We start from the raw sequence: 12,225 nt of genomic DNA, 5'->3' as shown, positions 1-12,225 counted from the left end.
CAAGGCACGCTTGGTTGAGACCATAGAAAGTCAAGCTTCTTTGCAGACTGTGTCATTTATAATGATAAAGTGTTAAATTGGTACTGAAGACAAATTATTCATGGCTTTAAGTATGCATTTGTAAAAGCATTTGCGCAGCCCTCCAACATAATGAAGCAGGTTAATTACCCCATGCGCATATTAATAGAGCTAAAAATTGTATTGTCTGTATTGTCAAGGGAGCGACTTTGCTTGTATGCAGCGGTTGATAACGCTCACACTAAAAAGTGCACTTTGCTGGCTCTGTGATTTAAGAGATGTTACCTTTTGCAATAATAGCTTCAAAGTTGAATATAATTATGGGAAATGTATTAAACCTAATGTTCTGCCAAATCGGTTAAAGTCTCAATCGTTTAGTGCCTCAGCGGCAGGGGAAATGTTCCTCTAAAGCTGTAAAAAAACCTCAGATTTCTTAGAAATTACCTTTACTCTATTATGCAATATAATGAACAAATAGAACAATATCAAGCCCCACCCCCCCGGTCCCAGAATAGACAGGACTTCTTCTCCGGTTGGGTTCACTGTCATCAATGCAACCATTGAAGGACTTCTTAGGTTTGAGTCACACAACGAGATTCCTTGTGGGAACCAAAAAGGATATTGTATTGATGACTGGCATCCCAAGGAGTAGATGTCCATAGGCAGAACTGTCTACGTTGTGGCAAGGGTATTGGTTCTGAGGCTAAGACAATAGAAGGGGAGACCACATTATAATTGTACACAGAAGGCTTCCTGAGTCACACACACAGAATATGCTGCCCATAAGGAGACAGGTGCAAATGCCATGACTTGTTAATGCCAATTCTATTAATGGAACAGACCAGGTAGACGCAGTAATCTGCTGCAAAAGATGCCTTTTTATTTGACACGACATGTTTTGAGCAAAAATGCCCTTTGTCAAGTGTACTAAACACCATTAACACACAACCGTTATAGGAATTCAATACAAGGGGAAGGTAACACCTTGATAGGGGGAGGGATTAACCAATTATTAACATCAAAGGCCTGTGTAAATACATTAGTCCATTGTTAAATCACCTCCTAATATCAAAAAGACATGTACAAATACAGAGGCGTAACTAGAGGGGGACGGGCCCTGGCGCGGGACGTGCAGCCGGGCCCCGCCCCCCTCCGTAAGGCCGGAAATGGCCGCAGAACTGAGTGGTGCGCGAGCTGCCGGTCGGCCCTGAGGGGGTGCGGGCCCTGGCCCAATCGCACCCCCTGCTCCCCTGGTAGTTACACCACTGTACAAATACAATAGTATATTATTAAATCGCATCCGAATATCAAAAAGATCTAAAGTGCCCACTTTCAAATATTAGTCCTTTTGTCACCATAAGTGCTGATTGGGAAACCACTGTTGTAGGCTTTAAAACAACCTGGTTGAAAAAACATAGATACAATCACTAAAAATGGCATATTTTATATACTGAACTTATTGCATGAGGCTAAAGTTTCAGCTTGTCAATAGCAGCAATGATCCAGGACTTCAAACTTGTCACAGGGGGTCACTATCTTGGAAAGTGTCTGTGACACTCACATGCTCAGTGGGCTCTGATTGGCTGTTGAGAAGCTAAGCTTAGGGCTCGTCACTAATTATCCAGCAGAAAATGAGCTTCCCTGGCTGTAATATAAGCTGATGCTACAGGTTTGCTGATTATTAAATTCTGATGCTAATTGCACTGGTTTCTGTGCTGCCATGTAGTAATTATCTGTATTAATTACTAATCAGCCTTATATTGTGACATTTCTATTCTATGTGTACTGTATATTGTGAGTGGGTCCCTAAGCTCAGTAAGTGACAGCAGCACAGAGCATGTGCAGTGAATCAGCAGAAAAGAAGATGGGGAGCTACTGGGGCATCTTTGGAGATACAGATCTTTACTGCTAAAGGGCTGTGGTTGCCTAGGGCTGGTACAGAAGCACAAAACATAATGTACAACATTTCTACCTACTTCTTTAGTTAAGCTTTAGTTCTCCTTTAAATTTTAAAGGCCACAAGTGTCAGATGCGCCAATCTATGAACAATATCGCCGTCTTTTTTTGTCAGATGATTCAAATGATTTTGTTTGTGATCCTAAACGAGCTTCCATTATCCGGCGTGACATTTCCAACCATTTAAATCCCATTACAATGAGTAATTGTAGGCTCTTTATTGCAAATGTTAACACTTCTTTATCTTGCTCCCGAAAAAAGTTTAATGTTCACTTACAATTTTCGTTATGAAACAAGAGAGACACAAGCCCATTTGTTTGGGAGATAATAGGATTCCGACATGTGTTCAGTTAAGCAAACGAGGCACAATAGCAGGAATTACAAATTGACTTCAGAGGGTAATTATGAACTGTTCTCTTCATAAGAACGTACTGAGCAAGTGTTGTGTGTGTCACCCACTGCCGTGTAACTTGCCCAAGAAGCGGAAAATGTCATTATCTGGAAGCGTTTCTAGAGCATTTGATTCCTATGTGATATACTGCAGCTACATACCGAGGGACTATAGAATCTGTTACTATTTGCTCATTGAGTGTCTCTGATAAATTATGAGTATTTATCTCCCAAAGAAGATATGAGCCTAAATATGCCTTTCACTGAAAGCCATGAGTTTCATACTTTATATGCTCTTGCCTAGATCATAAATTCTACAGAGCTGACACTCAAATTACAGTCACATAAAGTTTGCATTGCTAATCTTTGTACTAATGATCTACTTCCATTAAAAGCTTCCTCCTTAATTACTGACTATTGGAAAAGTACATAAGAACATGTAGACGCATCATTGCCTGATGCGTTTCGGACTCATCTAGTCCTTAGTCATAGGTTACTTCAGCAGAAATCGGCTGTCACGTCAAGGGTTAAAGAAAAAAACCTCCGACTGGCTAAGTAGGAATATGGAGGTACAAATCAATATGAGGGGTCACATAGTAACATAGTAAGTTAGATTGAAAAAAGACACGTCCATCAAGTTCAACCTTTTAAATAACCTGCCTAACTGTTGATCCAGAGGAAGGCAAAAAAAAAAACATTAGAAGCCTCTCCAATTTTCCTCAGAAATGGAAAAAATTCCTTCCTGACTCCAAAATCGGACCAGTCCCTGGATCAACTTGTACTATGAGCTATCTCCCATAACCCTGTATTCCCTCACTTGATAAACACCATCCAACCCCTTCTTAAAGCTATCTAATGTATCAGCCATTTACAGACTGAAAGGCAGGGTGCAAAGTGCAAAAAACAGGAGCAAACCATTATTATTTTTGCACTTTGCAGACTGCCTTCTGGTCTAAATGAATTGATTCAGATGTCTGCACCCCTTTTGCACGTGTATCTGCTACATCCAAAGAGAGCCCTCTGGGAGGGTGTATCGATGGAAGTACCTTTGTGAACTGTGTTTAAAACATTTTGCACCCTTACCCACAATTCTAAAGCTCGCTAAATAAGGGCTGCCAGATTGGTGGAGGATTATTAGAGGATAAGTAAACCTTTAAAATAAGTGAATGTAAAATTGATGAGGAGGCTATTCTTAGCACTTTTGTAATGTACATTCATTATTTATTTTCTTTTAATTCCTCTAAAATAAGTGAATGTAAAATTGATGATATTGCTATTCTAAGAAATTTTGTAATGTACATTCATTATTTATTTTGTTTTTATTCCAAGATATTAAGGGATACATGTACTGTTTATATGAATGAATTTGTTGACAACAGCGCCACCTGCTGATCAGTTTCCCACCAGTCTGACCACCAAGTAGTCAAGGAAGTTGTGAGAAGAAAAAAAGAGGCTGCTCTGATGTTCTTCTGCTTAGGAAAGATTTGAGAAAGGTTTCTAATTTTTTTTCCTAAGCAGAAGAACATCAGAGCAGCCTCTTTCTTTCTCCTGACAACTTCCTTGACTACTTGGTGGTCAGACTGGTCAGAAACAGACCAGCAGGTGGCGCTGTTGTAACAAAATTCATTCATATTAGCAGCACATGTATCCCTTAATTTCCTTGAATAAAAACAAAATTTTGGGTCCAAAAGAGAAAATAAGGTTAAGGGAGCCCACAACCTGCTCGCTATGTTTTTTCAATACTTTGTTGTAAAGTTTTCAATAAAAAACATAAAACGGAATTACACAAAATCCTGGCTTTGGTGCAGTCCCAGTTTTTAGAACATTTGGAAACATGAAAATGGTATAATATGCATTTTCATTGCTGCTATTCTCTGCTAGACAGTGGTGGCCAGAACTTTCCATTAGCTATTAATTATATTACCAACATGTAAGGTTTCCTCTGTGCTTTTACCTGCTACATGCTATCCCCAGTAAGGACCTGTGATGCTGGGGGCCCCAGGCAAAGACCTTTTCTCCCTTGCCAAGTTCTTAATCTGGTGGCCAATTGGATGTAAGTAACAGAGCATTATTGTCAGTGGTACAAGTTGTATGAGTGTATATACCACTGTGGCAAATTAACTAAAGGGTGAATATTTGCCTTCGAAGGCTTTGCCACACTTCACGCCACTACGTCAGCCATTAATTTGCAGCGCATACGCTAATTCATCAAAATGCAAAGTTCTGTGCCGGCAGCCGAATGCTGGCGAAGTTCTGATACCGTAAATTCATCAGCATGAGCATTTCATAGTGAACTTTCACTAACGTTCATTTCTGCCTAGCGAAACTTCATTAGTACACTTACGCTTACACTTAGGTCATTTGAATAGGGCGGGTACATATTGGTCATATATATGTCTTTATTAGAGATGTTGGTCAGGGTGGGGCCATGCCGGCCAGGCGCCCTAGGCAACCTGGCCGGTCCGGCGCCTGTTAGCCGCACGCTTGCGTAAACTTGCACTTCCTGGCGGTGCGCATGTGCAAACACCCACTTTTGTGCGCATGCGCGAACCAAAGTTCTCGCACACATATGTGCCTTTTGCCGTTCTCTCACGTATGCGCCAATTGATGTTAGCGCGCATGCGCGGAAGCACAGCTACAGGCCAGATAAAAGAAGCTTTTGGAGAGAGGCGACTGGACATGGGGTAGGTGTCAGAGAAGGCATGTGCCTGGAGCCCCCCTAGCTTTTGCTCCCTAGGCACGTGCCTACTCTGCCTACCCCAAATTCCGGCCCTGATGTTGGTGCAAATGCTTGAAGTGGCCACTTATTATTACAAATGTCCAAGGAAGCAAAATAAAAACAAAAGAGATCCTCTAATGCCCTAGACATGAGCCCACCCTAAAACAAATGTGGCACGCCCCTCAAATGGTAAAAAAATTAAAACAAAAATATTTAATAGTTACAACTTTTAAAAACAATCCCACTCCAAAAAACGTTTATGACTTTTCGGCACACAAGATATGATGTCACTGACATAAGATTGAGGAGGATGTAGCTTCATCTTATCAGTTCTCCAGGTATAACCGGCGAAGGAAACTCTGGCAAGAGGGGTAACGTAATGGAAAATTCATACTTTAGTGAATTTGCGAAGTAACGATCGTTCGCCTGAGTGAAAATTCACCTGGCGAAAGGGAGCGAAACTTCGTTAGCAATGTACTCTTTCACTAGCGAATTGTCCTCTAAGGGGCAGATTTACTAACCTGTGAAAAGTCGCCAGCGTCCACTTCGCACCCAGCGCAACATCTCGCCAGGCGAAAATTCGAATGGTCATCTGGCGATAGAGTGTGAATGACTGCTAGCGCCTATCTCTTTTGCTAGCGAATTGGCGAGTGCACCCATTAGTAAATTGCCGATGTCCCTTTAGTAAATCTAATCCTAAACCTGTCAGTAAATTGGCGATGTCCCTGCGGGTTGGATTTCTAGTGAATTTACGCTAGGGACGGGCACTTCGCCCTTTAGGTAATTTGCCCCATTGAGTTGGACCCATACTGAGGTGCTATGCTGCCCACCACATAACTACATAACTACACATCATGCAAGTTAACTATAGTACAGTGTCTTTTTGGCCCATAAAGTATTGAAATTAGAAAATGTGTGGCCCTGTGTGTGTTTGTATGTGTGTGAGTGAGGGGGTTTGAATATTAAACAAACACACTGATGATCATTCATCTCTGTAGGATGAGTCTGTGCCTGAGTGTAATGCAGAAGACCCCCTCCCTCCCATGCCTTTATATAGAGCGGGAGACTAACAGGTCACAGTTGCAAGCTTTTCATCCAGAGTGGAAGACGCAAACTGCGCTCTCAGAGGGGGAAATCACACAGCTAAACTCTGCAGTTTGGTGGAATATTTCCAGAAGCAACCACCTGCCTTGCACCCTGCATATAGCACAGCTCCTGCGAATAGTCCTGCTTTGTACCGATTTCTCCAGGTAGGAACGTTCCTCTGCACTGAGCGCACCTGCCCCCGCACTTCCCACCTGTAACCCAAGAGTGCTCCTCGCTTATACAACTCCCTCGCCAGTGTGGGGTTTGGAAGATGATGGGTCGACCTGTCCCTAATGCATGGTGGTGGTTTCTTGGCTTGTTGTTCCTTCTTGTCCCCCAGCCAGGGACCCCCTGGTACAAGCATTCAGCCAGTCCCCGATATCACACGGTGGGCAGAGCTTCAGGACTTCTAATTGGGGTCCGGGGGTCCCCTTATCTGTGGAGGAGACAACTAACAGGGAACAACGTTGATGAGAAGTTACAGGGGGAACCAGAGGGCATGAAAGTGGCACAGGGTGCAGAGAGAAGCAACTTTCTACCAGATCCCAGGGAGACCCCTGAAAGGTGGGAGAAACAAATAGAACTAGAGAGGAGTCTTGAACAGGTGAGAAGGGACCTGCAAGATAAAGAAGAGGTCCAGTGGGACAGAAGAAGCCTTCAGGGCACAGGGGAGCAGAAGAGGAGACTTCAGTCACCAGCTGAAGATCAAGGTCTATATAAAGAGGAAAGAAGCAACTTCCCAGGAGAAGAGGACAACTTGCCTCACTCCACTCCAGAGGAACAGGAGCCAGGGAACATCTTGCCTGGGAACCAAAAGAGGGAGGCGAATATGCAGGGGGAGTCCAGTCAGCCATGGACAAGGTCCAGGTCAGATCCTGAAGCATGGAATACTGAGGTAACTGCCATATTGAGGTTATAATGTAATTATGTTCTCTCATCCTCTTCCACAGATACACACCAACAAACATGCACATACTGGCAGTATACAGTCCTAGATCGAAATGAGGCATTATACCTGGCACAGCATTGCTCCTAACCCCCAGTATAGATTGCAAACATGTTATAACCACATAAAGACTTTACCAGTACCCATAACTGTATCATCAAAGATCAACATTTTCAATGTTTTCTACAGAAAGCAGTGCCTGTGTTGCTGTTTATATTCTCTGTTGCTGTTTATATTCTTATATTATCAGTGTGCTTCGTTTTCCAAAGTTGCCTCACGAGGAAACTTCGGGCGACTTAGGAAAATGAAACACACTGATTGCCATCCCGCTGGCAATTTACATTCTAGCTGGCGGGAGGCAGTTTGGGGAGATTTGTCGCCCCGAAGAAGCGGAGATTTGTCACTGGGTGACTAATCTCCTCGAATCTGAGCGTGTGTCTCTGTTTCTGCCTCCCGCCGGCTAGAATGAAAATCGCCAGCGGGATGGCACTTGGAGCGCTTCGTTTTACAAAGTCGCCCCAAGTTTCCTCTTGAGGTTACTTCGGCAACTTTAGAAAATGAACCGATCCGAGTGCCACCCCGCCGACGATTTTCATTCTAGCCAGCGGGAGATTAGTCGCCCCCGAAGAAGAGGAGATTTGTCACTGAATTTGCCCGTGTGTCTCTGCCCTAAGTGTCAGAACCAGAGTTCAGAACTAGATAAACAAATACTGTTTTCACTTGGAATTGCATTTACAGATTAACCCCAATTGCCTGTAACCATAGGTTGTTGATTCACAAATCAGGGATGTCCCTGTACCCCTCCAGCTCTTGTGTAAAAGTTGAATTTAAGGTGAGCATCCCATTTAATAACAGATAGTAAATACCAGGTATCTAGAGATATTAGTAGAGGGAAGCAGTTCTTGCCCCCCAAGAGCTTAAAATCAAATCAATTATTTCAATCCATACTTTATTATGTAGGAATGTTTATGAACTTTAAGACAAATGAAGTGTTCATAGTCATGGCGTGGTATGGAATTTATTATTGCACGAGGCACTTCTTGACTAATGAGTGTATCAAGGCTAATGTTGTATTGGAGAGCGAGGGCATGGGGACTTGCTGATAACCTCCTGCTAATATCTTCCCCCGAAAATGTAATAGTACATGGCCATTCTCCCACGGCAGGGACCACTTATGTGTCAAGATATGGAGTTTATTCTGAGAAATAGTTCCCAAGCCTGTCACATTATTATCCTGATGAGCTTCTTGTCATCTAGACTCTTGCACTGAAACAGTTGGACTCTGCACAAAGGGATTCCGCATAATAACCCAATTTCTGTCTGTATGAGGCAGAGGCAATAGTTCATCTCTCTTTAGAGTGTAGTAAATATCAGCAGCCATCTGGCTCTTCTAATGAGGTATCAAATTTATCTGTATTCAGTTGTGACTGGGACTGGTGGTAGGGCACTTCAGCTGTAGTTTGAAGGTGACTTCTTCAGGCTGATGGTGGGTGCTGGCAGCACTTTAACAAGAGTTTAGGGGCAGCTCATGGGTCATCTCTAAAATAATGTGTTACTTCAACTTTTATACCGTACTGCTACTATATTGCCCTGGTGCTGCCAACACCATCAGCCTGAAGAAGTCACCCTCAAACTACAGCTGAAGTGCCCTACCACCAGTCCCAGTCACAACTGAATACAGATAAATTTGATACCTCATTAGAAGAGACAGATGGCTGCTGATATTTACTACACTCTAAAGAGAGATGAACTATTGCCTCTGCCTCATACAGATAGAAATTGGCTGAAGTGCCCACCATTTACATTCCCACCACGTCTGATCTCAGAATAGGGTTTATTTCACCCCTACAAGGACAGTTCTGTGAATCATAACCTTTTTTTTGTCTCGTCCTTTCTCTCATTTATAATGTATAGAGTAGTTGGTGGGAATGTAAATTCATTAAAGGGGTAGTTCACCTTCAAACAACTAGTTGTTTTCAGATAGATCACCAGAAATAACAACTTTTTCCAATTACTTTCTATTTTCTATGTGTCTCTGTTGTTCTAATATTGAAGTGTAAAGTGTAAATTTTCACCTTCTAAAGCAGCTCTGGGAGGGGGGTCGCCGACCCCTTAAACTGTTCGAAATTGATACATTTAGTTGATACATTTCTTATCTTTGTCGCTGCTGAGCAGAATCCCTGAGTTTCATTACAGGCCGCTGTTAGAATTGATACAATAGTTGCTAATAACTCCAGAGATGCTGCTGAGAAATGTATCAACTAAATAAAATAATAGTAATAGTTTAGAGTCTGCACCTGAATTACTGAGCTGCCAGACTGAAACACCAGAGACACCAACATTCAACTTTAGGGTAAGGTCACACCTGGCGATTCTGGGAGATTTAGTCGCCTGGCGACTAATCGCCTCTTCTTTGGAGCTACCAATCTCCCCGAACGCTTTCCCCTGTCTTCCCCCGGGGGCCCGGGAAACAGGTGGGCCTGGACTGCGGGGTCTGCTTCCTCTATAGCTAACAAGAACCCCCCCTTCCCCAGCAGCTCTCTCACCGGCGGCGGTGGTATCGTAGTGCAAGTCGGCACTAAGCGGAGAAGTGGGCAGGGTCGAGCGGGAAGTGGGTAGAGTCAGGCAGGGCCACCATTAATTACGGGGCCTCGTAAAACAAAAATTTTCAGGACCCCCTGGGCCCCCTTATAAGTTAAAAAAAAATGTGGTGCCAGGGCCCTTCATAAAAATGTTTAAAAAATTGATGGTCAGGGCCCCCCAAAAATAATTGGGGACTAGGGCCCCCCTATAAGTTAAAAAAAAACATTGCTGCCAGGGCCCCCTTACAAGTAAAAAAAATTGGGGCCCCAAAGAATATTTTTTTAAAAAAAAAATTGTGCCAGGGCCCCCCTTACAAGTTAAAAACAAATTGGGGCCCCAGAGAATATTTTTTTTTTAAAAAAAACATTGGTGACTGGGGCCTATAGAGTATTAAAATAATACATTGGTGGCCAGGGGATTCAAAAAATACACATTGGTGTTCAGTAGAATTGAACTCGTGGCTTCAGGACTTCAGTTTCGACTGTTTTCGTGACTTCGGCTTTGGCTATTTTCGTGGCTTCGGCTCTATTCACTACTTCGGCTGTTCGGCTTTACGGCCCTTCCGCATTTAGGCTGTTCAGGACTTCAGAAGGGCAGCACGGCTTCGGTGCTGTCAAGGGGGGCCCAACTCTTTCGAAAAGTTCAGCACTGCCGGGCCCACTTTAAGCCTGGCTCAGTACACTTGTATCCCCTGTACCCCCCAGATGGCGGCCCTGGAGTCAGGCGGGGAGTCGGCAGGGTCAGGCAGGGAGTGGGCAGTGGCAGTAAGTGGGCGGTAGGATGGGGATCGGAGTGCATTGGGCCTCTCTGAAGATTGTTTTGCAGGAGGGCCCGGCGCACTCCAGTTACGCCACTGATCCTGCTAATTTACCTCTAATGCTCCAGGTTCCCACAGTGGTGTTCCAGGGGTTGCGTTCCAACCAGGTGCCTCTTTCTGTTTTGAAGTGAGAAATTACATATCCACAGGGACGTAACTGCAGTGGCGGAAGACCTTGGATCCTACAAGTGTAGAGGGCCCAGTATTACCCTAATTAATGAGCTATTCCAATACATATTGGTAGAATTGGTCAGCCTAGCGATGGTTTGTGGCCCAGTAAAATCTTGCTATGCCACTTCACAGCCACGATGATTCCTGTGTATTGGTTCAGCGGTCAACAAGGAAGGGGCAGTGTTTTTTGTAGATCAATCTCTGGTTGTGTAAGAAGATGATCTCTAAGGGTGCAGTAATTAGTTCCAGTTAAATAATATTTACCCATATTTATTTCACAGAGCCTTCCCTCTGGATCTTGGAATGGGGACCAGTTCTCTTGTGACGACTTCAAACTGATTTTCTACAAGTTCCTTTGTAACTCCAGCCTCCGCTTTTTGTCTCACACTCCACTGAGAGCCAGACGGAGAAGAACGAGTGATGAACTTGGAGGGCTCCATTAAAAAAACACAGGCCATTGGACTCAAGGTTGAACTCAGTGTAGTTCTTGTCATTGACCAGACTTATCTGTATCCACTGGTGCAACCATTTAGGGTAATGCATGTTGTATGGTTATTCATCTCTATGTGAACTGGTGCGTCTGACTATAGGCCTACTTTCTAAACCATTATTCTTCCTCTTTCTTTATTCTCCTAGTGTCTTCTCTGTCCACTATCCTTCCCTCTATTTACCATGTTGTTTCTGATACAGAAATGGACAATGCCAGGGCAATGCTGTATTAAGTTTCTGTGCGACCTTAGGTTTGTGTAAGTGACTTCACATGCGCACAGGGCTGGATTTCTAATTCCGGCGCCCATTTCGCTCCGCCCCCCTCCCGCAACGCACCCGATCATCCCTCATCCAAATGCAGAAAAAAACATAACCTTCATAATCTGCCAAATTTTGTAAAATTAACATAGTAATTAGGGGGTGTGATCACAAAATGGGTTTTTTCCAAAAAAAATTGCTGCGCTCCACAAGGCAAATCTTTTTGTCCCTCTTTCTATTTCCAAAATGTTGGGAGGTGTGCCTTGAACATTCCACAGAAGCCCATTCCTATGATTCTTTCTTCACTTGCTGTGCATTTATTAATGGTTGCACCTTTGGAACTCACTTTAGTTCCCAGTTCTGCATTGTGATGTTTCAACAGGGATAATAGTTGTAAAAAAAAGAACAAAAAATAATTTAAAAAAAATAATTTTTAGATGGAAATATCTTGCTAGCAATATCATGTTATTTAAAAGTCCTTTAATTATTATGTCTGCTTTATAGGAATTTATCATCAATAAAAACGGGTTGATTCAAGCATTCCTTATTATGTTATTTTATGCATATGTAGGGGACTGGTAAATGTATCAATTTGCCTTCCCCCAGAGGGGACCCTTAGGAAGGGCGTAATTCCCCGTTTCCTGGTTCATAGTATGACTTATAGCTATCCCAGGTTTGGCCACAAGATGGAAGTGTGCCATAATATATAATCCCTGAGCCATGTGGCTTCAGGGGATTCTGCCAGAGGCTTTGGTCAGGGTTGTTACCTGAAAGGATAAGTAAACCTTTAAA

General features: G+C 43.2%; 1 protein-coding gene across 1 annotated transcript; it reads left to right on the top strand.

Annotated features, from left to right (window-relative positions):
• The first annotated feature begins 6,375 nt into the window (after positions 1 to 6,375).
• LOC121399091 lies at positions 6,376 to 11,970 on the top strand. Its single transcript, XM_041578924.1, has 2 exons — positions 6,376 to 7,064; positions 10,968 to 11,970. The coding sequence occupies exons 1-2, from the start codon at positions 6,441 to 6,443 to the stop codon at positions 11,127 to 11,129; spliced, it is 786 nt and encodes a 261-aa protein (XP_041434858.1). The 5' UTR covers positions 6,376 to 6,440; the 3' UTR covers positions 11,130 to 11,970.
• The last annotated feature ends 255 nt before the right edge of the window (positions 11,971 to 12,225 follow it).

The sequence above is a fragment of the Xenopus laevis genome, chromosome 9_10S, assembly GCF_017654675.1.
Source record: "Xenopus laevis strain J_2021 chromosome 9_10S, Xenopus_laevis_v10.1, whole genome shotgun sequence".
In the NCBI taxonomy this organism is placed as follows: Eukaryota; Metazoa; Chordata; class Amphibia; order Anura; family Pipidae; genus Xenopus; species Xenopus laevis.
This window is presented reverse-complemented; position numbering and strand designations above follow the sequence as displayed.